Source organism: Eschscholzia californica, unplaced genomic scaffold, assembly GCF_041429995.1.
Source record: "Eschscholzia californica isolate CP2 unplaced genomic scaffold, dmEscCali1.0.p SCAF_3, whole genome shotgun sequence".
NCBI lineage: Eukaryota > Viridiplantae > Streptophyta > Magnoliopsida > Ranunculales > Papaveraceae > Eschscholzia > Eschscholzia californica.
In genome coordinates, this window is record NW_028238420.1 from 18271920 (window position 1) to 18297228 (window position 25309).

A 25309-nucleotide genomic window follows, 5' to 3' on the forward strand; every position below is an offset into this window, starting at 1 on the left:
ATTAGCGCTAGAAGGAGAGCTGACTTCAGCAATATTATCAATTTGGTAACCCGAATCCCAACTCAATTCTTTACATAATTATTTTTCACTACTTTGTGCACACAGATGTCTTCGCAAGAAGAAGTGAAAGAAAAAAGACATGTCATAGACAAAGAAGCAGAGAAAACGACAGACATAACAATCCTTGTTCAAATTGGTGCTTATGTCAAAAAATGACTTTCCGGTTATCAGTCAGGGAATTGGGACCTTGATGTTGGATTGCCTGATTGGTTAATACTCCATCTCGATGAACGATATTCCTTCCTTCAATTCCCGCTCCTTGCTCCTAGAAACCTGAGGGGAAAACCTGCAACGAGTTTGGAAACCTCTCTGACGCTCAATATGGTCAGATTGCCCTTTGCAGTTAAAGTATTGAGTATTGAATGATCCTTGTGGAACGTATTGAGCTTACCTTGGTGAAGATGATGAGATGCCCTTTTGTAGGTCGAATTAGTCCGACTGTGATAGACGGTGAGATTGAGGCGGTTGAGATCCACCTTGTTGTAGTGAAACTACTATTTTGTAGTTAGGGTATGCTTTTGAGTTTATCTCGTATCTAGGATAATTAGAAGTTGCTCTTTTCAAGGATACTTCCTAGATATCTTGCCGAGTTGATAGATTTTCTATGAGATGTTTCCTCCTTTGAAACTCTTGAAGCCAAGTTACTTAAACACTTAAGATCTTCAGCCGAGTGACATCTTTGGGAAGCTTTAGGATTAAGTCCGTAAGCTTGTGGCGCGTTTCTGCCTTCCGATGTTCAGGGTGTAAGTCATCGGCCTAGTTTACGTGGACCTCCATATACTTCTTGAGAATCCCAGGGCAGACCTGGTTGTTCGTAAGGCAAAACAGAGTTGGAATTCGTTAGGAGATTTGGCCGACATCCCAGTTATAAGCATAGGTGGCGGATCTCTTCGGGCCTAGCTACCCTGTTACCTTGAGACGAGTTGACCCGTTGGACTTCTAGTCGTTTCTTGACTTCTTGACATCAGTCAACGGTTGACCATTTTATGTATCATCACGAGTCCCGCCATTTCTTAGTCGAAAGTAAAGAAACTAAAGAGTAGAAGTACTCTGAAATTCTAAGCATTAACGTTAAACAAATAAATCTTAAAGGTAGTAGGTATACCTGGACCAGAGTTGCCCATAAAGCTCGGTAGTTCTTTCCGTATTCACTTTCCTGAGCTCCGTGTTCCGGGGCTGATTTTGGCTGAGCTGATCTGCTTGTGGCGAAAATGACCTCGTCGTAGTTGAACCTTTGAACCTTGGGTTTGCCAGGGTCGTCTCGCCAGAGTGTGCCTGATTCGGAAATTCTGAAGGGTTCTACTACGTGTTAATTTGCGGGTGACGAATATTAACTCCGTGTCTTGGGAAAAAACTTTTAACTTTCTCGCGTGATTTTGTGACGTCACAGATTTGATTCTCTGATCACACGTTTTCGGCGTTGATCTTTTGAGTAACTGCCCACGGTACCTTCACTAGCATGCGTGGATGGGGTACGTGGCCTCTTCTTGTTGGATGAGCAGTTGAGTCTTGTCGAGTCTAATTGATTCTCCTATGACTAAGTCAGTTCTTCAGCCGCGATTTGACACCTAGTCATTATGACTTAGTGTGTTACCAAGGCCACTTTACTCTTATCTTCAATGTTCTCCTTTGTCGAGGGAACTCTTTGCCTTCTTCTAATATAATAGCCTCCTTTGTGTTGTGTTTTCCTGAAGAACAACTTTTTTAAATCTTCCTTTCTTCTTAGTATTTCCTTTTAACTGCTGATTCTCAACGAGTTCACGATGAGGCCCTTGCTCGAGTTTTGGCTTGGAATTTCTTCAAGCAACATTTTTTCTATGATGGAAATGGTAGAAGGTAGGATCTTCTACGATGGAAATGATAACCTCAGGTGTCATTTTGGACCTTCTCACCAGAGGGGGGTGGTTCTTGACGCTGCTTGGAGTTCGGCATCCAAAAGGAAGGTGATGCGAGTGGTGAAGAACTCTTTACTCGGTTTGATCTCTTCACGGAGCTCAACTAATTTCCGAGGGCCACGTGATTTAGGCGAACCTTCGGAGTCAATTCCCTATAGTTTGGGTTCCTCTTTTTCTCCCTTTTGTGCTTGTCTATTCCCTTTCGGGTCGTCTTTCTTTCTTTTCTTCTATTTAGTTGCGATCTGTGGGGATGGTCGAATCCCTTCCCTTCTGCAATTTCTTTTGTAATAGACCCAAATGGTCGTATCTTCTTTGATGCCCTTGATTGTAATTTCTTCAATAATTGACTTTCTCGGAAACGATTAAAAAAGTAATAGTTATTCTTAATTACCGTCTTAATTCCTTAGTCTTTTGACGCATTTTCATTTATTCAAAAATGCTGGATGAGGAAGGTCCTGACTTCCTTCAAGGTCCTGACTTCAAGGGGTGTTCTCGGCGCCTTTTTATTTAGAGATGGTTCGTTTTGGTGATCCCTTCTGCTTACTAGTATTTACTTTGATGGGTGTTCTGAGCGACCTTCGATCAATGGTTTTTGAGGTGACAGGGTATCTGGTTCATCAGAGAGGATATGGTTGGATCTTAGTTGTGGTTGTTGGCGTTTCAGTGGACTTAGTTAACCCTCCGGATGTTACTTCTTCTTTTCCTCTGTCTTCTTCTTCTTCGAATATGTAATTGTAATATAATAAACAATTTTAACAATTTTTGCTCTCTTCATCTAACTGTCTTTGATTTGCACGCAACTCTTCGGGTGAACTCTTCTCGGTTTGTTCCTAGATATGACTTCAAAGCACCGAGAGAACAAAAATTTGTTATCTTGTACTCCTAGGCTTACTAATGTAGTTTTCTTAACTTACTAGGTCTGGTAGGGACGTCTTTTCCTGCAAAACAAGAACTCAATCAGACCTATTTTTACTAATGCTCGCGACCTGACTTACTATCCTTCAAGTCGTTTCTCTACAAAATAGAAGCTTCGTCAGATCTGTATATTATGTTGTCGTGATTTCTGTGTCGGGGTCAGGGTCGTTTGTGAGGTTTTACTAGGGCTCTCCCTTAATTTGAGTTTTGACTAGGGCTCCCCCTTGCTTTCAGTTTCCACTAGGGTTACCCCTTCACCCCTAGTCGTAGCTTCGCCTACCAGGTCGGTTGTTGGCTTGAGCTCAACTAGTTTAGACTAGGACTTCTCCTTCACCCCTGGTCGTAGCTTGGGCAGTGCCTGGGACGGCCACGCCTCTTCTTGTGAAGGCTAACTTGAGGTGTTTGGCATTCCACGGGTGTGTGAGGATCTGTCCTGAGGCATTTTCCAACCTGAATGTCCCTGGAAGTACTACTTGTACTATCGTATAAGGGCCCTCCCAGGTTGGGAATTGTTTTGTAGTCGAGTGTTTTTTAACGAATTGGGAGTTTCTCCACACAGTATCCCCTAGGCTGAACTTTCTTTCCCTCGTGTGAGATTTGTGTTCCTTGACTATCATGTCCTTGAAGGCCATATTTCTGATTTCGCCCTGGTCTCGGACATCCTCGATCAGGTTTAGGTGTTCTCGCATGAGCTCCTCATTCTTCTTTGGGTTGAAGTATTTTACCCTTAGGTTGGGTTATCCTATTTCGATTGGTAGCATGGCCTCAATGTCATACACCATCCGAAAGGGTGTCTCTCATGTGGCTCTTCGTGGTGTGATGTGGTATCCCCACAACATATTGGAGAGCTCGTCTACCTAGTTGTTATTATTATAACATTTAGTCTTAATGTACTTTACTAGAGTTTTGTTTGTTACCTCCACTTGGTTGTTTCCTAATGGATGAGTTAGGCTGACATTAGCGGGTTTGATCTCGTATTCTGTCAAGAACTTCTTCATTGCGTCAGTATTGGACTGGGGCCCGTTGTCCATGACAAGGATTCTCGGCACTCCGGACAGAGTGAGTATCTTATTCCATAAGACCTTTACTATATCTTCGGTTCAGGTTCGCGATAGTGGTGCAGCTTCGACCCATTTAGTGAAGTAATCTATGATTACCAGCAACATGGTTTTTCCCCTGGGTCCTTTGGGAAAGGGTTCTACCAAATTGATTCCTCATTGCGCGAAAGGGCAAGGGCTTACGATTGGTGTCAACTCGTTAGGATGCTTTCTGTAATCGTTGGCATGCTTCTGGCAGGGCTCGCAATACTTCGTGTATTTTATGCAATCTTTGAACATTTTGGCCCAGTAGTACCCGGCGAGAATCAATTGTCTCTGCAGCGTTCTGGGGCTGGCATGATTTTCAGTCGGACCTTCGTGCATTTCCATCATCACGTATTGTCTTCCGCCAGGCAGCGCTGCAAGGGATGTGCAAAGGATTTTCTATAGTGGAGGTCTCCAAGCATGGTGTACATTGTAGCATTGCACCTGGCTCTTCGTGCTTCGTTGGGATCCTCGGGAAGTTTTTTGGTTTGGAGGTATTCGATGAACAGTTTCATCCAAGTGTCTTCCTTGGCAATTCTGGTGGCTAACACCTCTGCTGACTTATATGTGCTCTTCCTTTCCAACGTTTGAAAGATTATACCAGGTATGGTGGCTTGTCCTTTGATCATCTTCGACAAGGCGTCTACCCGCGTGTTTTCTTCTCACTGGATTCTGGTAATGGTAAATTTTTCGAACTGTTTGATCAGTTCCTTTACCATTTTTACATACTTGGTGATGTTGGTTCCCCTCACTTCGTAATCTCCGTTGATTTGGTTAACCACAAGTTGCGAGTCACTGTATGTCTGAATGTTAGTGGTTGCGAACCCGAACTTGGTTGTTTGGAAGGTCTTATCTCCTTCTGGGCTGACCAGGACAACTCATGTCCCTTTCAGGACCTCGCTGGGCTGACCAGGACAACTCATGTCCCTTTAGACGTTCCTTCTTCCACTTAGGTCAAGTGACTTTGACCCCAAACTTTAACTTGGATTATCTTTCACATGCAGACTCTGATTCGGCTTCTGTTTTCGCCTCCGGGCTCGTCTTGGACTCTACTTTTCTACTAAGCATCAAACTTGGCTACAATTACCAGAATACTCACCATCAAATGACAAAAATGCCCCCTCGTGTGTCTTTCTCTCGTTTTTATCCGTTTTTCACGCTCAATTTTGTAGAAGACACCTGAACAAGAGAAACAAGTAATTCATGAGAGTAAAAGCCCGAAATGGACTAACTAGCCCAAGTTAAGAGACTCCGATGGGACATTTTCATGTCTCATCATCTATGGCAGTACAAAATAATAAGGGAGATAGCTAAAGACGAATCTCTCACCTGTTAAAAGTGTCTTGAATATGGGTTGATATCCAATCCAGTTTACGACCCGCCAACACACTTTAGACCCGTTAGTAGGGGTGATCGCTGAGGCAGAGCTAGTATACAAAAACAGAGCTCGTACTCGAAGCAAGACTCTTAAAAACAGAGCTGGTACTCAGCAGGGTTCCAAAGTAAGGCTCAATGGTATGTCGGTTATTGTGTTACCAGTATCCATGTGTATTTCGGATTTAGAAAGAGAGGGTCGATGACGCATTGTGTCGGTGAGATAAGGGTTTAAGTGACTGTATATGTGACATGAAAATGTCACATTTGACGCGCTTAACTTAGACTAATGAGTTCATTTCAGATATTATTTATAATGTTTTATGTGTTTTTCTTGTTAGGTGGCTTACATGGAGCTAAACACGCAAGTCGGAATATAAAGAGCAAATTATCACTTTCATCTCATGCGACTGAAACGGGAGAAAAAGATACCAAAGGGATCGAACGACAAGTGGAATCAATGATGAGTCCGACGGTGAAAACGGAAGTCGATTCGGAGTTCGGACGGGGAAGCTATGAAAGAAAGAAGTCGATGGACATCTTGGTCTTTTCTTGAAATTAGATTTGTAGAGAAAAAAATGAAGGCACCCCTTGGAATTTAAGTGAAAACCAAAGCCCAAGCTCACAACCCAAAAATCCAAAGAAGAACAAGAATAACCATGTCTGCCGGCCGAATGATCGGCTCGACTTCGGCCGACGATTTAGTCAAACCGCCACTTATTGGTTCGGCTTCGGCTTGAGCCAAAACCGAAAAAAACCGACCGTTGCTCACCCCTAGATTTTATGAGCATCCCTGATGTGGGTTAAAATGCCACATTTGGATCAATTACCTTGGATGAGTTAGTCCATTTCGGGTTTTATTTCTAATTATTTATGTGTTTTTTTTGGCAGGTACCTTATTTGGAGTTTGATGCTTAATTTGGAATAAAACATAGCATTTATTATATTTTCATCTCATGTGGAAGAAACCGGAGGGAAACAGCACCAGGGATATTTTGGTTATTTTGATAAAATCTGAGGCTAAATGGAAAGTGGAGTCAATGGTGAGTCCGACGGAGAAAGCGGAAGTCGAATCGGAGTTCGAACGGGAAAGTTATGGAAGAAAGAAGCGAGGGATAATTTAGTCTATTCTGAAAATGAGAGGAAGTAGAGACAATTATGAAGGCACCCCTTGGTTTCTAAATGAAACTCAAAGGCAAGCTCGAAAGCCCAAAAGAGAAGGACCAATTAGAAATTTTGTGAGCACCTCCTCTCTAAAGGGTCAAAGTCTCATAACTAAGTCTAGGGTTTGAGTTGGAATGAAGAAAAAGAAGTCTGAATGGATCATCTTCTACATTAGAAACTCAGGGTTTGCTAGGGTTTGGAGCCTGAGACTAAGAGAGAGAAAGAGAAAAAGAGGAACCGTCCAAGCTTTGGCCGGCCATCATACAAGGACCGGCCAAGCTTGGCCGGCAGATCTGGGGAAGCTCGGGACGCCAAGGTGCCAGCACGAACATCAGCTAGCTTGGGATCAAGGAAGTCAAGTGCAGCTCAGGTTCATCAAGGAAGATCTCTCGGTCGGCCGGATTTACAAGGCATCAAGCTCGGGGCGTAACTCTTCAAAGGGCAGTGGGTAGCAGGTGATGTGACACGAAAATGTCACATTTAAGGAGCCTAACATAGACTAATTAGTTCTTTTCGAGTGTTATTTGTAATATTTTATGTGTTTTTCTTGTTTAGGTACCATATTTGGAATAAAGAACTTAATTCGGAATAAAGGGAGCGAATTATCACTATCATTTCATGTGTCCAAAACGAGAGAAAAAGACTTCAAGCAAATCAAATGAGAAGAGGAGTCAAAGAAGAGTCCAAGGGTGAAAACGGAAGTCAATTCCGAGTTGGGACGGGGAAGTTGTGAAAGAAAGAAGTTAAGGTTCGGTCTTAAAACAAGGATTCCATAAAGACACTCCTTGGATTTCTAGTTGAGAAGCCCACAACCAAGCCCAAAGAAGAATGACAAGGAAATATTATATGAGCACCCTCTCTTTATGGACTCAAGTTTGAATCAAAGTCTTGACCTAGGGTTTGAGTCAAAAAGAGGGGTTCATCACTATTCATCTTCTTCATTATTACAATACACAAGTTTTGGGAGGAAGAGAGAGAAAGTTAGGGTTTTCTTGTTCTTCATCACCAAAAGCAAGGGTTGAAAGAGGGTTTGGTAGAGAAAGAGAGAGCAAGAGAAGGAGGGGTGCCGGCCAAGTTGGCCGGCACCATAGCCGGCACGGGACTCGGCCGGACAGCAGCCCGAGCTCCATTGGAGCTGCACGAAATAGCCATTAATGGCAGCTCGGGCTGCTCAATATGTGCACGGGATGCACTCAATAGCAAGGGACAACCGCGATCTAGCTTGGGGAAGCTCGGATGTGCTTGATTTGGCCGAAAACTCCACTTTTCTTGGCCGGGATTCCACCATCCTTGACCGGATTTTTTGTGTTTTTCCGGCAACTTTCTTGACTCAAAACCATAGGGCTTTTACTCCCCATGTCTTGATCTATCTTCCCATGTAGTTTGATTTGATTTTGGGTGAAAAATCTTTAGAGAGAGAAAGCTTGGTGAAGCTTTAATGGTGGATGTTCTTGAGATGGAGAAGATGATGATGGGTGCTATGGGGAAATCTGATTTTTTACTCGGGGACACCCAAAGTTCACTATTAAAGGGAAATCCAGCAAATTGCTACGGGGAGATCGACTACACTTAGAGACTCATTTTTCTCGACGAACCTAGCCTCGAACCACATCGAAAAAGGGGGATTTCTCATCATCTTCTTTTCATTTATTACTCACTAACCATGTTAGCTAAATCAAGTGTGTCGATTATATGTGATGAGATGTGATAAATTCGTGATTATGTTTAATATGATTTGATGTTTTGATTATGAGTTGATGTTCATTTGATTCGATTATCGTTTCGATCGTATTTTCATGTGTCTTGTCAAGCACTTCGCATAGTTAGGCGACTAAACGACACTTTCGACGACTCGGGATTAACCGATTTAGGACGTTTGTTTGACTAAGTATGATCTCCGGATATACGTAGTACTTATAGACATCACTTTAGGAGTCGAACATTGATTGTATTTGACACATTACATCGGACAATATGTAGTTGTAGGTTTATCATTATAGATTCCCGGATTTCGATACATGAACTCTCGTATTCGGATACTCTTGAAGTATGATTTGAATGTGATGATTGACTTATTATTTGTTTACATGTGAGTTTAATTGACTTCGTCTAGTTGTATAAACTAGAAGCCTCGATCGTAATCGTCCATTGACACAAAGTTTGATAATGCGTACTTAGTTTGATAATCGATACTTGGTGACGTTTGATCGGTTATACTTAGTTTGACGTATTATACTTATTAGTGTCATACTTGTTCATTTTCAATTCATTAGATAATGTGTGTAAGTTTGATAGTCGATGCTTAGTGACGTTTGATCGGTTATGCTTAGTTAGACACATGATGCTTAGGATTGTCAATGTGGGTGAAGTTAGTTATATTTTCATGCGAATAGATACATAGTATTTATCATAGTCGATCTTGTGGATCGAAGTATCCGTCTCAATTAACTTTTGTCCGAATCAACTCTTACCGTCTCCCGACTCTTGTTCCTCCGACTCTTCTCTCGAATCTCTCTCGCCCGTTTACTTTTATCGTTTAATTAGTTTATTTCTTCTCTTATTACTTATTCAATCTAAAACCCCCATTTATCTTTGTTTCCTTTCCTATTTAGTCTAAGTTAGCATTTGATACATAGACCGGGGGACAAGACTCTTCGTTATCCAAACTACCAACTTATCCTTGGATCGACTCCGGTTTTACCGGTTACTACTTGATACCTCCGCTTGGGTGTGCAACCTTTTCGGGTGCATCAAGTTTTTGGCGCCGCTACCGGGGATAGGTTTAGTAGTTAGGATAGCGTTAGTTGTTTTGTTCATTAGTTTAGTGTTATTTGCTTCTTAGACGTCTTTATTTTATTTTGTACTTTCTTAATTTCTTTTTCTTTTAGGTATCATTACAAGAAAAGAGCCAAAAGTGACATAAAGGCGAAGGACGAGGAAGGAATCAAGAAGCTAAAGAGGAAAAACGAACGAAACGAGAGGAGCTCTTGATAGTATCGCATTCTATCTCATCCTTTTTATTTGTGTGTGATTGTTTAGTTCTTTAAGTGTTAGCTCCCATTTTGTGATTGTGTGTTAGTATCCTTGAACATTGTAAGAGCATGGCAAGTTGGTCATTTGATGAGAATGACCTTATGCGAACCCTTTCCAACACTAGTCGACCATCTACAAGTCATCAGGACTACTCAAATTTATATAGGAATGTTACGACTAGTGATAGGAATAGGCGAGTTGAGTCTGACCGACCTAGGATGACCATGGGTGAATATCGATGGATGTATGGAGTCGGTCAGACTCGTCATGAACATGGTTTTAGGGATTATGAGCATGAGGGTAATCAACCCCGTAAGAGTCTTCGAGACTATCGACAAGAATTTGGGATGACCACACCTTCATGTATGGATTTGTCATTTGATGATAACCGTAGTTCCATTAGTATTGATCGACCACGTCGAAGTCTTCGTGACTATCGACAAGCATATATAAACGGTTCACTTAGTGATGACAATTCCCGACTCGATGGTTCCATTCAAAGAGTCGAGTCTAGGTATCTATATGAAGGTAGTGAAGAAAGGATCATGGAGACCATTAGCCCGGTTTGTGCTGTTTGTGCGAGCTTAGACCATTTGACCGAGTATTGTCCCATGATTCGTGTTCCGCGAGAGTCTTCGTCTAGTTATACTCATGTGCCTTATTACGAGAAGATGTCTGAAGACACTCCCCACGCAATTTTAGAGTACCAAACTAGATTCAATCGAGATATAACGGAGATCACGGAACGGCTTCTCAAAATTGTTGATAGACTTGAGTCAGAGCCTATCGTCGACGAGGAAGGGGTTTGCGCACCCCAAACTCAAGAGGAGACTATGAATGATGGTGAGGGTAATACACCTAACTCTAGTCTTAAGTTAAATGTCGAAGAAGCTCTTGATAGACCCTTAGAGTCTGAACTGACCGATGAACCTTATTGCTCAATCCCTCGACCATTGTCATCTCACCATGATCCGACTACATTAGATTTTAATGTTCAGGATGATAGCTCTACGAGCAAGTTTGGGGATCACACGATGTTGAACTTTCCAACTTTTACCACTTGTGATTATTTGGATGGGTTATGTAGAATGGAAGGTGTTATGCCTAACTTTGAGGCTCCTGATGCCTTTAAGGACGTCGATGACATAGTAGTTAGAGAGATAGCGGATAGCTTGTTGGATTATTTCCCTAAGGAAACCACGGACCTTGACTTGGTCCCCGAACATATTGCCTTACCCTTAGAGTTTAGTTCGACCTTCCACATGATCTCAGACTCGGTTGTTGACCCCTTCTGGAACACTTCGGACGTCTTCCCTAGCATGTCTAGGGTCTTAGTGGATGTTCTATCCACTAAGCTTGAGGATGACTTTTTACCTTCGACTGACTTCCTGACCCTTCATTTGTATGTTGATCCTTTTGACGACTGTTTAGTCGTCGCCCCTAGCATATATGCGCACTTAGTGGACCGTGCATTCACTAAGTTTGGGGATGGCTTCTTTTCGCTTTTAGTCTCACTTGCACTTCTTTCATTTAATATTCTTGTGAGACTTTTAGCTTTTGTATATAGCTTTCTTTGGGTTGACCCCCAAATCTTCCGTCTGTTGCTATATGATCGTTAGGCCAATTGAGATGGGCCTTGATGTTTGTGGGTGACATCTCTGGAAACCCTCCGCGAGACATAACTCGTGCTCTTGTGTGAAAACAAGAGAATCAAAGGCTAATTGCATAGCTTAATGCAATCGAGTGATCCCGCGTGAGTGGTCATTTTATATGGTCATGTCTTTTATGTGCTTCATTCTCATTATGTTTTGGATATTTTAGGAGCAGTTCTTATATGTTTTACTTCTAAGACGTGGTTTGTTCCAAGTTTGGGGATGGCGCGAGCTTGGCATCAACTTGGAACCTCGTTATACATGAGTCTTGGTAGTATCGTCTTTTATCTCCTTCGGTTATGGTAATATCTCTCCACTCTTCTCTTTAAATTGATGTGCCTCTTTATCTTTTGGTGAGTGTATGCTTAGAACATTGAGGACAATGTTAGTTTTAAGTTTGGGGATGCAGGATATGACCATAACCAATGCATGACCATGGGTTTTAAAGACAAAAGGGTTCAAATTAGCCAAAATTTGAAAATTTTGAACATTTTGAGTAGATTTGCATGTGATTGTAGTGATGGTTTTAAGAATGTTGATGCATATGTGTCGAGTTAATGAGTTTTGTGATTGCTAATGGTCTTTGCATGAAAGTCGAGTCTTTGAGTGTTTGTGTCATACTATGGGAGTAACATCTTAGTGAAGAAGAAACATCTCTAAGAGACCTAGAGTAGTCATTAGTGGAGACTTAACCCATGTGAGAGCTCAAAGCCTAAATTGCCCTTCGAGTGTACTCTTCCGCGCTAACTCCGAGTAGAATGAAGAGCTACTCAACCTCGTAACTATTAAAAGAGCTCATTTGATCTCGTGTGCTCAACTTTCTTAGCCACTAGGAGTGACATTAGGATAGCAAATTAATCTTGTCCTTGTAGTCTATGAAACCCGATTAGAATGCCAACTAGAGAGAGGCGGATACTCCATTACCATCATCATCTTATATCCCGAGAATGAAGACATGAGAAGAAAAGAACGAAGAATGTCAAAAGCAAGTATGAAAGAAAAGAAAAAAAGTTAATTGCACGAATATAGTATTGTGTGAGTTATGTTTGTTTTATGTGATGTTGTGTTGTGAAAAAAAAAAAAAGTGAAAAAAAGAAAGAAATAAAGACAAAAAGAAAAAAAAAATGAATGATGAATAAAGTTGTTTATGTTATGTTTTGAGCATGTTTGCTCTTTTGTATGAGTGATGTGATTGTATATATGTGTGTTTGTGTGTATGTTCATGAATAAGTATTCGAAGCAAGTAACGAATGTGGAAATGCTTAAGAGGTTCTATCATGAAGAGTTCGACATTCTCGGGAATCCACCATCATCATCCATTTCTAGTATCTGTTAACCTTTAGAAGGCATTCTTAGAGGGTAGAATGGGTGAGAAGGGTGAGTGAGCTTCCTCACTCCGCTTAGTGGCTAATTCCTTTTCGAAGATCATTCGTTCCAAAATGTTGTCCTCACCCCTTTTTATGTGTTGAGTCCATGTTAGTGGTCACACTCACACATACGAGCGAACCATTCTTGAGTGATTTCATATTTGGAGTGTATGTCCGTGAGGCCAAAGTCGAGGCGAAATGTACTAACTTAGGAATCAAGGTTTTGTGATTTCGGGACATAGATGTTGCTCATTATGGTATGACGCTAGCACTTTAGGGTAAGATCATTAGTGAAGGGGTCTTTAGCTTTTACAAGAACTTATTTACTTGATTCATTATGTGTTGACATGCTTAAACCCTTTACTATATCAATCATGCTTATCTATGATTTCGATGTTGGGCCCTTGTGTATTTGAAACCACGATGTTTGTGGGTGTCATCTATGGAAACCCTCACGAGACGACACTCGTCCTCTAGGGGCAACCTAGGGGTTTAACGGCTTGTTGCATACGCTAAATGCAACCGGGATGCCTCCGAAAGTGAGTTAGGCTTTTATTTTGTTTTATTTGCTCGAGGACTAGCAATGTTTAAGTTTGGGGATCTTGATGTGACACGAAAATGTCACATTTTGAGAGCCTAACTTAGACTAATTAGTCCCTTTTCAAGTGTTATCAATAATATTTTATGTGTTTTTCATGTTAGGTTCCTATTTTGGAGTTAAACATGTAAATCGGAATAAAGGCAACGAATTGTCACTATCATTTCATGTGTCAAAAATGAGAGAAAAAGACTTCAACCAAATCAAATGACAAGAAGAGTCAAAGACGAGTCCAACGGTGAAAACGGAAGTCCATTCCGAGTTCGGACGGGGAAGTTGTGAAAGAAAGAAGTCGAGGTTCGGTTTTAAAACAAAGATTCTATGAAGGCACCCCCCTTGATTTTCAAGTGTAGATTAAAGCCTAAGTCTAAAACCCAAGAGCCTAGATATGAAGGAATAAAACCCAAGCCCAAAGAAGATGAAAGAAGGAAGAGATTTTGGAGGCACCCAATGGACCCAAGTTTGAGTCAAAGTCAAGGTTGACTAAGTCTAGGGTTTGAGTCAAATACACTATTCATCTTCTTCCTCATGGAGCATTGAACAACCAAGAAAGAGAGAGAAAAGAAGAGGCTAGGAACTTTAGGGTTTTTGGTTCTTGAAGTTTTAGAGAGTTTGAGGAGAAGAAAAAGAGAGAAAAGAAGAGGCTAGGAACTTTAGGGTTTTTGGTTCTTGAAGTTTTAGAGAGTTTGAGGAGGAGAAAGAGAGAAGGAAGAAGGAGGAGGGCCGGCCAAGCATAGGCCGGCCAGCACACTAGGCCGGCCTAGCTTGGCCGGCCGAGCAGCAGGCCAATCTGCAATACGAGCAGCAGCTCGGGACTGCTGCAACACGGGCTGGAACAGCAAGGGAACGCGGGGAAGCAGCACGGGAAGCTCTCACGGCCGGAACAGCAGCAGCTGCTGCTCGGGCTGTGCTTCACGGGAGCTGCTGTTCGGGCTGCCATTAACAGCAGCTCGGACCTTCAATGGAGCACGGCAGCTGCTCGGACAAGGCACGGGACAGCTCGGATGCATGAGCACGGGTCGCGGCTGCAGCTGGGGACACGAGGGACAGCACGAAACGGCTCGGAGCTTGTGCATTTGACCGGATCTAGGGTTGGCCGGAATCCTTACTTCTTTGGCCGGATTTTGCTAGGTGTTCCGGCAACCTTCTTGGTCCAAAACCTTAGGGCTTTTACTCCCCATGTCTTCATCTAGCTTCCCATGTGGTTTGATTTGATTTTGGTTGAAGATTGCTAGAGAGAGAAAGCTAGGGTTTAGCTTTAATGGAGGTTGTGTTCTAAATGGAGAAGATGATGGTGGTCGCTATAGGGAACCCAGAAATTTGCTAAGGGGAGATCGGCTGCACCTTAAAGACTAATATTTTCCGACGATCTTAGCCTCGAACCACATCGAAAAAGGGGGATTCTCTCATCATTTTCTTTCCATTTCTTATTCAATCACCATGTTTAGCTAACCTTAGTGTGTCGATTATATGAGATGAAATGTGATGAATTCGTGATTATGTTTAATATGATTTGATGTTTGGATTATAAATTGATGTTCATTTATTTCGATTATCGTTTCGATCGTATTTTCATGTGTCTTGTCAAGCACTTCACATAGTTAATAGACGAAACGAAGTATTCGATATCGATCGTAGTCTAGGTCATAATTTCATGTGTCTTGTCATGCACTTCACATAGTTAGGCGACTAGACAACACTTTCGATGACTCGGGATAAATCGATTTAGACGTTTGTTTGACTAAGTATGATCTCAGGATATATGTAGTACTTAGAGACATCTAATTTAGGAGTCGAGCATCGATTATACTCTGAAATATTAGATCGGATTACACGTAGTCGTAGGTTTATCATTATCGGATCCTCAGTTCGACACCTCTCTCACTTATTTATTGCCCGAATCGACTCTTGTTGCCTCCCGACTCTTGTTCCTCCGAACTTTTCTCTCGAATCTCTCTTGCCCGTTTACTTTATCGTTTGATTAGTTTACTTGTTTTATTCTCTTATTACTTATTCAATCTAAAACTCCCATTTATCTTTGTTGTATTTCCTATTTAGTCTAAGTTAGCTTTTAATATATATAGACCGAGGGATAAGACCCTTCGATATCCAAGCTACCTTCCTATCCTTGGATCGATCCCGGCTTTGCCGGATTACTTACGCTATCCTAACTACTAAACCTATCCCCGGCAGCGGCGCCAAAAACTTGATGCATCCGAAAAGGTTGCACACCCAAGCGGAGGTATCAAGTAGTACTCCGGCAAAGCCGGGATCGATCCAAGGATAGGAAGGTAATTCGGATAACGAAGGAGTCTTGTCCCCCGGTCTATGTATCAAATGCTAACTTAGACTAAATAGGAAAGGAAACAAAGATAAATGGGGGTTTTAGATTGAATAAGTAATAAGAGAAGAAATAAACTAATTAAACGATAAAAGTAAACGGGCGAGAGAGATTCGAGAGAAGAGTCGGAGGAACAAGAGTCGGGAGACGGTAAGAGTTGATTCGGACAAAAGTTAATTGAGACGGATACTTCGATCCACAAGATCGACTATGATAAATACTATGTATCTATTCGCATGAAAATATAACTAACTTCACCCACATTGACAATCCTAAGCATCATGTGTCTAACTAAGCATAACCGATCAAACGTCACTAAGCATCGACTATCAAACTTACACACATTATCTAATGAATTGAAAATGAACAAGTATGACACTAATAAGTATAATACGTCAAACTAAGTATAACCGATCAAACGTCACCAAGTATCGATTATCAAACTAAGTACGCATTATCAAACTTTGTGTCAATGGACGATTACGATCGAGGCTTCTAGTTTATACAACTAGACGAAGTCAATTAAACTCACATGTAAACAAATAATAAGTCAATCATCACATTCAAATCATACTTCAAGAGTATCCGAATACGAGAGTTCATGTATCGAAATCCGGGAATCTATAATGATAAACCTACAACTACATATTGTCCGATGTAATGTGTCAAATACAATTAATGTTCGACTCCTAAAGTGATGTTTATAAGTACTACGTATATCCGGAGATCATACTTAGTCAAACAAACGTCCTAAATCGGTTAATCCCGAGTCGTCGAAAGTGTCGTTTAGTCGCCTAACTATGCGAAGTGCTTGACAAGACACATGAAAATACGATCGAAAAGATAATCGAATCAAATGAACATCAACTCATAATCAAAACATCAAATCATATTAAACATAATCACGAATTTATCACATTTCATCACATATAATCGACACACTTGATTTAGCTAACATGGTTAGTGAGTAATAAATGAAAAGAAGATGATGAGAAATCCCCCTTTTTCGATGTGGTTCGAGGCTAGGTTCGTCGAGAAAAATGAGTCTCTAAGTGTAGTCGATCTCCCCGTAGCAATTTGCTGGATTTCCCTTTAATAGTGAACTTTGGGTGTCCCCGAGTAAAAAATCAGATTTCCCCATAGCACCCATCATCATCTTCTCCATCTCAAGAACATCCACCATTAAAGCTTCACCAAGCTTTCTCTCTCTAAAGATTTTTCACCCAAAATCAAATCAAACTACATGGGAAGATAGATCAAGACATGGGACTCGTCTTTGACTCCTCTTCTCATTTGATTTGCTTGAAGTCTTTTTCTCTCGTTTTGGACACATGAAATGATAGTGATAATTCGCTCCCTTTATTCCGAATTAAGTTCTTTATTCCAAATATGGTACCTAAACAAGAAAAACACATAAAATATTACAAATAACACTTGAAAAGAACTAATTAGTCTATGTTAGGCTCCTTAAATGTGACATTTTCGTGTCACATCAGCAGGCTTGAAGCCCTAGACAGCAGCCCTCTTTTGTCGAATCTTGACACATTTGGCCGGACTTTTAGGCTAATTCCTACCATTATTTTGGCCGAAAAGTTTAGGAGTTTTACTCCATATATCAATGTCTTGCCTCCCATGTCATTTGATTTTGTTTTGGTATGAAAAATTTTAGAGAGAGAAGGTTTGGTGAAGCTTTAATGGTGGATTGTTTTTCTGCAGAATAAGACTTTATTGCTAAGGGAAACTCTAGTTTTTACTAAGGGGACACCTATTTTGCACTGTTAAGGAGAAGTCAGAACATTGCTAAAGGGAGATCAACAACACTTACATATTCATATTTTCCGACAATCCTTGCCTTGCGCCCCCATCGAAAAAGGGAGATTTCAACCTTAATTTTTGTCTTTCTTTATCTTTCTCCGTTTATTATTTGTTTCGCCACGTATTGCTAGATCTTGTATTTGGATACTAGTAAAGCATGAATTGATATGTGATGAAATACTCATTGTTTGTCGAATGATAGTTCGATTAACTTCGTCTAATTTTATGAATTAGAAGTCTTATTCTTAATTGTCTATTGACATATAGTTTGATAGTGCGTGCCTTGTTTGACAATCGATGCTTAGTAACTTTTGATCGATTATACTTAGTTTGACGTACTATACTTATTGGTGTCATAATTGTTCATTGTTAACTCATTGATAGTTTGTTATTAGTTTGATAGTCGATGCTTAGTAACTTTTGATCGATTATGCTTATTTTGACATATTATTCTTATGATTGTCAATGTGGGTGAAGTTAACTAATTTTTCATGCTAATAGATATTTAGTGTTTGTCACTATCGATCTTGTGGATCGACGTATCCCTCTCAATCAACTATTGCCCGACTCTTGTTGCAACTTTCTCCCTAATCTCTTTCACCTTTAGTTTAGTTAGTTTTGTTTGTTTTCTTTATTCTTTATTTTAAATCAATCTAAAAAGCCCAAATTATCATCGTTTGTTTTAGTCTGACATAGTGAGTGACACCTAGACCGGTGGGCTAGACTCTCTTGATATTCGAATCACCTTCCTATCTTCGTGGATCAATCCCGGTCTTACCGGGTTATTACTTGACACCCGTATACTTGCGGGTGGAGACTTTTTAAGGTAACCTTTTAGGCCCATCAACCCCTCTTTATGGGTCCAAGTCAAAATAGTCTAACAAAGTAGACAAAGTCATAAGACCTAGGGTTTGATTAAAAGAAAAAGACATTAAGTCTTGGGGGGATCTTCTACAACAAGTTGGAAAGGGAGGCTAAGGTTTTTTAGGATTTGTGTTCTTGGGGGCTAGAGTTAGAGATAGGAGGAGCTTGAAGAGAGAGGAGGTTCCGGCCAAGCTAGGTCGGCCATCACTAAGGTCGGCCAAAGCTAGACCAGCACGGTAAGAAGAGAAGCTACACGGGACAGCAACTCGGACTTTGAAGAACAGCTCGGATTTCATGTCATAAAGCACAGGACGGCTACTACTCTTCATGGGGCGGCCAAGGGACGGGTGATTTGGCTCGGGACAGTGCATAGCTTGGCCGGGAACTCCATTTCTTGAGTTGGTCGGACCTCCTTCATCTTTGGCCGAGTTCTTCAAGGGTTTCCGGCCATAATTTTGGCCGGAAACCATAAAATTACCCTTGGTGTTTGATATGATTTTGGGTAAAAAAATCATAGAGAGAGAGAAAGCTAGGGTTAAGCTTTAATGGTGGATTTGTGATTTTAAGGAAGAAGATGACTAATTGCTACGGGGAACCCTGATTTTTGGTAAGGGGAGATTAGTTGCACCTAGATATTCATTTTTCTTTACGATCTTAGCCTCGCATCACATCGAAATAGGGGGTTTCTCTCATCATCTTCTTGTAATTTATTACTCATTCACTATGTTTAGCTAACTTTATTTTGTCGATTATGGGATGAAATTTGTGATTATGTTTGATATGATTTAATGTTTTGATTATGAATTAATGTTCAATTATCTCGATTATCGTTTTGATCATATTTTCATGTGTTTTGTCATGCACCTCACATAGTTAATAGATGAAGCGAAGTATTCGATATCGATCGTAGTCTAAGTCATAATTTCATGTGTCTAGTCATTCACTTCACATAGTTAGGCGACTAGACAACACCATCGATGACTCGGGTTTAACCGATTAGGACGTTTGTTTGACTACGTATGATCTCCGGATATACGTAGTGCTTAAAGACATCAACCTTAGGAGTCGAACTTCGATTGTACTCGACACATCTGATCGGACCACACGTAGTTGTAGGTTTATCATTACGGATTCCCGGACTTCGACACCTCTCTCACTTGTTGTTCCCGCGACTCTTGTTCCTCCGACTCTTCTCTCGAATCTCTATCGCCCTCTTACTTTGATAATCTAGTTAGTTTAACATATTTTATTGTTTCGTTGCTTATTTGATAAAAACCCTCTGTTTACCTTTGTTCCTTTCCGTTTTTGTCTGAAATCAGTGAACTAAACCCTCCGATATACGAATTACCAGTCTATCCATATGGATCGACCTCGGTTTTACTGAGTTACTACTTGATACCTTCACTTGGATTTGCAACCTTTCGAGTGCATGAGCTATATAAACTAAAACCCTTGGGGTTATTTGTGTTCAATTATCAGGAATCTCTTGTGTGACTTGTTTGCTTATAATAGTGTAAATCATCGCGTTGTTATCGCCGTGGAGCATGTCTCACCAACAGAACCACGTAAATCTTTTATGTTCTGTTTGATTGTTTATTTCCTATTACTTTTTTTTATTGGTTTACTTAATTTTGACATAACATCATCCTAAGGGGTTTTGTTGAAAGAGTTCAATTTGTGGTTAAAAGAAAGGAAATATACAGGAAGATAAAGGAGATCACACAACTCTAACGGAAAAGGAACTGCCAGAGAGAAGAGAAATAGAATAAGTGTCGCGTGCTCACGAGCAGGACCGATATAAAAGTGTCAGTCCGGAATACGAATTTGACACTCCTCTGACTAGAAAGAGATGGGAGATATTGGTAATTCTGGTGCAAAAGAAAAATGTTCAACTATCAGAACCAAATATCAACAAGAAGGACTTCGGATGGTGTGCCTTTGACAAAGAATACGGGCACAAAATTGAGGATTGCAACCGCCTCAGAAACCTCATAGAGGATTTTGTAAAAAGATGAGAGCTAGACAAGTATGTCAGGCAAGAATATCGGGCTCAAACGTCCGATTATAAAGTTAAGAAGTTCTTTGGAAAAGGAGGAGTGGGGTCTGGGCTAGATACCAAAACCCACTTCACTTCTGCATAGAATATTTCGGGAAATGGGAAAGAACCAGAAGAAGATTCAGAGTCCAAGATAGTAGGAACCATCAACACCATCGCTGGAGGACCCATGTCATGAGGAAATACCAAAGATGCTCGTCGTAGATACTTAAATGAAGCAAGGGGGACCACCCCCTCATATACAGAAAACTTGAGGCTAAAACTTCTCAAATTATCTTCACAGATGACGACTTACTCGATATAATTACCCCGCACAACGATCCACTGGTGATCACTGGACAACAACAAACGGGAGTGTGAGTTGAAGAATGGTTGATACTGACAGCTTTGCCGATGTGATGAACTGACTATATTTCCAACAGTTGGACGTGAGCTCAAGTTAACTAAAGCCATACCATGCATTCTTAGCGGGGTTCAGTGAAAGTCAAGTACTCACACATGGAATAATTGCATATGTATTGGCTATTGGAGAAGGAAGAACAGACCGAGTAATGATGGTGGATTTCATCAAAGTCGAACGACTCGCTGCATACAACGTTATCCTACGAAGACGATTCATTCAAGATTCCAGAGCCATCGTCTCCATCTCACGCTTAATTATAGAGTTCTCAATCCAAGGAACAAGCCTAATAGGAACCGTTAGGGAAACCAAAGCCTAGCTCGAGGCGGAAATGGGCACGTTGACAAGCTTTGGAAAGCAGCCTAAGGAAGCAGCACTAGAAAGCAGCACTATAAAAACATTCAACTACGCAAGAATGACCGACTCTCATTACAGCCTTGGTCCAGGTATATCTAGACCTTTAAAATTATTTAAATTAAATATTTACCATCTCAATTTGCATATAATTATCCGTAAAAATCATGACAGAGACTATTAGAGTTTTTCTACGCACCAGAAACTTGATGGACCCAAAAGGGTGACCACCCGTAAGTGCACGAGTGTCAAGTAATAAAACTCGGTAAGAACGAGGTCGACCCACGAAGACAAGTGAGAAATTTAATTTAATTCTAAACTAGTAAATAGTGAACTTAGAATTTTGATTGAAGAGAAAAATGATAACTAAATGGAATTTAAATCGAACTTAATCAAGACGTGAAAGGGGTTAGGGTTTTGGAATCCACCCACATAAAGTCAGCTTTAGAACAAACAATTAACTATGTTTTCTTTTGTTTTAACTCTTTTACCATGAGAATGATTCTTATATTAATGGGTTTCTAATCACCGTCTAGGGTTGATGATGAAACCCATATTCGATCTTCTTAGTTTCTTTATGGCCAACTAAGGAGTGGTGGGACTCGTGATGATCTAAAAAATGGTCATTAGTTGACTACGGTGAATAAGTCAAGATAAGATCAAAAGACCAACGGATCAACCCATATCAAGTCAACAGGGAGGTTGAATCCGAAAGAGGTATGCCACTCAAGCTCATAACTGGGTGTTCGGTAAGATCGTCTTAGGCGCCTAAGCCCTGCCTTGGCTCAAATACAACCACTCCCGCCCTAGGATATAAGAGAAGATTAGGGGGTCTGTATAAGTGGGGCCTATACCTCAATCTTAAAACATCGGGGTAAAAATGTGCCTAATATTTACCGACTTAATCCCAAATTCTATCAAAGATCCCAGTCGATGAGGATATTAAGTGTTTATCAAACTTGGACTTCATGTCAAGAGCTTCGCAAGGAGGAAACTTATCCTAAGGAATTTATAAGATCGAAAACACGATTTATCCTAAACACTAAGTATTTGTGAATAAGGTAACTTCTAATTATAAGAGATCTAGGATAACCCCCAAAGAGGAATCCTAATATCTTAAGCCTGCGGAATAATAATTCCCATACAATATGGTGGATTACAACCGCCTCATCTGAACTGCTAGATATCGTCGACTACAAAGGTCAATAAAAGGTAAAGCTACGCCTTGATACAAGATACGAACTTAACAATACAACAACTCCAAAATCTCGGCTTTATTTAATATTCAATGTCTTGAGCGTTGGAGAGGTTTCCGAGTTCCTTGCAGGTGTCGCCCCCAAATCGAGAGGAACATAACGACGTTCAACAAAGCAGTCTCACTATTCTGACTAATTCTACAAACACACATTTTGATCAGCACCACTTCCACGGTAACGTACAATGGAATACACTTGGGAAAATTATTTTTCACAACTTAACAAAAATGTTTAAGTTACGCTCAAAAATCATTTCATATGTGAAGTACTTTGAACAGTCACTAGAGTCGTAAAAAACAAATTTTGTCAAACAAGTCTCTCAGTCCTTCACATAATATTTCACTTACCACTTTACGAAGATCTTTAAGTGTTATCCCGTCTGGTAGAGCTATTTCGGCTTGTTTACCACCAATATATTATTTACTATTATTGTTCATATTTTCCAATCCAGCCCATGGAATATCTAGATGCTCACATCTTCTAGTACGAATTACCCTACAAAAAAAACATAAATTTACTCGTGAATATTAAAAGTACTACTAACCATCAAAATACGTACAAAAACATGACATAATACCGTAATGGGCATAGAATTTAAAGTTAATGAACGCGAATGCCCTGATCAATACACCAATATTACCAAGTTATGACTCCAAAAAGGAAGCAAAATTCGCTACAAAATTATTAAGAAACAAACAATTAATATACACTTCTAAATTGAAGTAATTTGTTAGCAAGAAGCACATGGTGGACTTTACCACGGAGAATAAAATATGGCCAGCGCTTTGGGGAAAGCTAAATAGTTTCCGGGGTGTGAAGACTTGGTCAAAAATTGGTCAATTTTGTTTGACAATTTTATTTAGGGGGAAAACAAAATACTTCTCCACCTCAGCTCTCTCTCTCTCTCCACCTCACCTCACTCTCTCCACCTCACCTCTTTATCTTCGCGGGAGTTTCTAGAGAGAGAGAGTGAAAAAAAAAAAAATTTCATGGTCACCGGCCGGCGACCTAATCAGAGAAGACAAAGAGGTAAGGTGGAGAGAGAGAGAGTGAGGTGAGGTGGAGTGTTTTTTTTTATTTCCCCGAAAATTTTCTAAAATTTTACATATTCCGTTTAAAATTTCACACCCCGGAAACTATTTAGCTTTCCCCAAAGCGTTGGCCTAAAATATGGGTTATTTTCCTAATAGCCCCCAACTTTGTGACCGGTTTCCTGCCTAGCCCCCTACTTTATCAAAAATACCCAGATGGCACCCTTTTTTAGATTCTGTTATAACACCGTTACCTGGTCATCATTTCTCTCTCTTCCATCTCACTACCTCTCTCTGCCACCTCACCTTCTGGCCACCTCATCGTCTTCATCGGCGAAGGTCGTCGGTCGACCAATTTTCTGGCCGGCGACCTTCATTAAAAAAAAAATTAAAATTTCCTCTCTCCTCTATCTCTCTCTCTAAAAGATAAAAATTAAATTTTCTCTCTCCTTTCTCTCTCTCTAGATCTGGTTCATATGAACCAGATCTGTGCAACAGACCTTCATATGAACCAGATCTAGAGAGGGAGATTATTTTTTTTTAGAGAGAGGAAAAAAAAGAATTTTTTAAGGTGAGGTGGCAGAGAGAGGTAATGAGATGGAGAAGAGAGGTAGTGAGATGGAGGAGAGAGAAACGATGACTAGGTAACGGTGTTATAACGGAATCTAAAAAAGGGGGTCATCTGGGTATTTTTGATAAAGTAGGGGCTAGGCAGGAAACTGGTCACAAAGTTGGGGGCTATTAGGGAAATAACCCATAAAATATTAAGCACATGGTGGACTTTGAATAAACACTTGGAAAGCCTTACAAAACATCAACAAATAAGACATGCATAAAGTAGATAACATCGAAATATCGACAATCATAGAGGATTATTAACAAACATTTGGTGAACAACATACAAGATTCAAAAACAAACCACATATTTATATTTAAAAAACTATGATTTTGTTAATCAAATTAGATATATTTGGATTTTTTCATCAAGTTAAGAACTACCTGAAGGGGAAGTTTTTTTAGCCTTATGGTGGTTCAATTGCTTCTTCCACAACCGCCTTAGGCTTTCATATGCAACAACTAGTGGTGGCCAACGGGTCGTGTCGGCACGAAAACGGACCGGCACAACCCGTTTATAAGGCAGCACGACACGGCACGGAACGTCGCGTGTCGTGTCGTGCCGTGCCGACCAGGGCCGGCCCTGAATTTTAGGTGGCCCGAAGCAAAGTCCAAAAATGAGGCCCCTTGAATTATCAAATTCAAAATTTACCTTAGACCCTCATTAAACTACGTCGACTCCTAGGCAATCCCACAATATGTAGAAACTAAACATTTTTCCCCTTCATTCAAAAACACTTATGGGTGCAGTTTTTGTGATGTTAAAATGGGACCAGAGGATATTAGGACGATTTTATCTTTGGCATTTGAGACCACTTGCTTTAGGCATCACAGTCTTTTCCCCCTAGAGTGACTTCTTAAAACATTGAGTTTGATGAGATCTCATATTGAATTAAAAGGAGATGTCTCCCAATAAAGGTGGTCATTTAGATTATCTAAGATAAAATAAAATTTATCAACTTATTTTGTTAATTATATTACGTATAAAAACAGTTTTACGTTTTATATTATCAGAAAGAAGACCAAAAAACATTTTCCACGCGCCAAATTTCCCGACCTCCATTGATGACAGAATATGATTTGTTTGTAAATAGGAGTAGTATTCGAAAGAGTAGAAAATTCCTAGTTTTTTGACAACTCTCATTTGACGTAACTTTAATAAGATAATGATGGAAACCATCCAAAAATAATAATTAAATTAATTGTACTTTGCAAGTAACGTTTCTGCGGAAAAAATAACAATAACAATATAGAGAATGAAGTCAAATTTTTAAAAAAAAAAAAGAAAAAAAAAAAAGTAAAACTACATATATTCTAAACCTATGTATTTTGTATCTATCTCAAAAACAACAAGAAATATTTAATATCATAATAGATAACAACTTAACTAATAAACACATACACCTAGTTCAACAAAAAAAAAACACATACACCTAA

General features: G+C 40.2%; 1 protein-coding gene across 1 annotated transcript; it reads left to right on the top strand.

Annotated features, from left to right (window-relative positions):
- The first annotated feature begins 7430 nt into the window (after nt 1–7430).
- On the top strand, nt 7431–12290 carry LOC147548811 (uncharacterized). The gene is made up of 2 exons (XM_086671065.1): nt 7431–9235; nt 9406–12290. Exon 2 carries the CDS (start codon nt 9592–9594, stop codon nt 11140–11142), a length of 1551 nt encoding a protein of 516 aa, XP_086527191.1. The 5' UTR covers nt 7431–9235; nt 9406–9591; the 3' UTR covers nt 11143–12290.
- The last annotated feature ends 13019 nt before the right edge of the window (nt 12291–25309 follow it).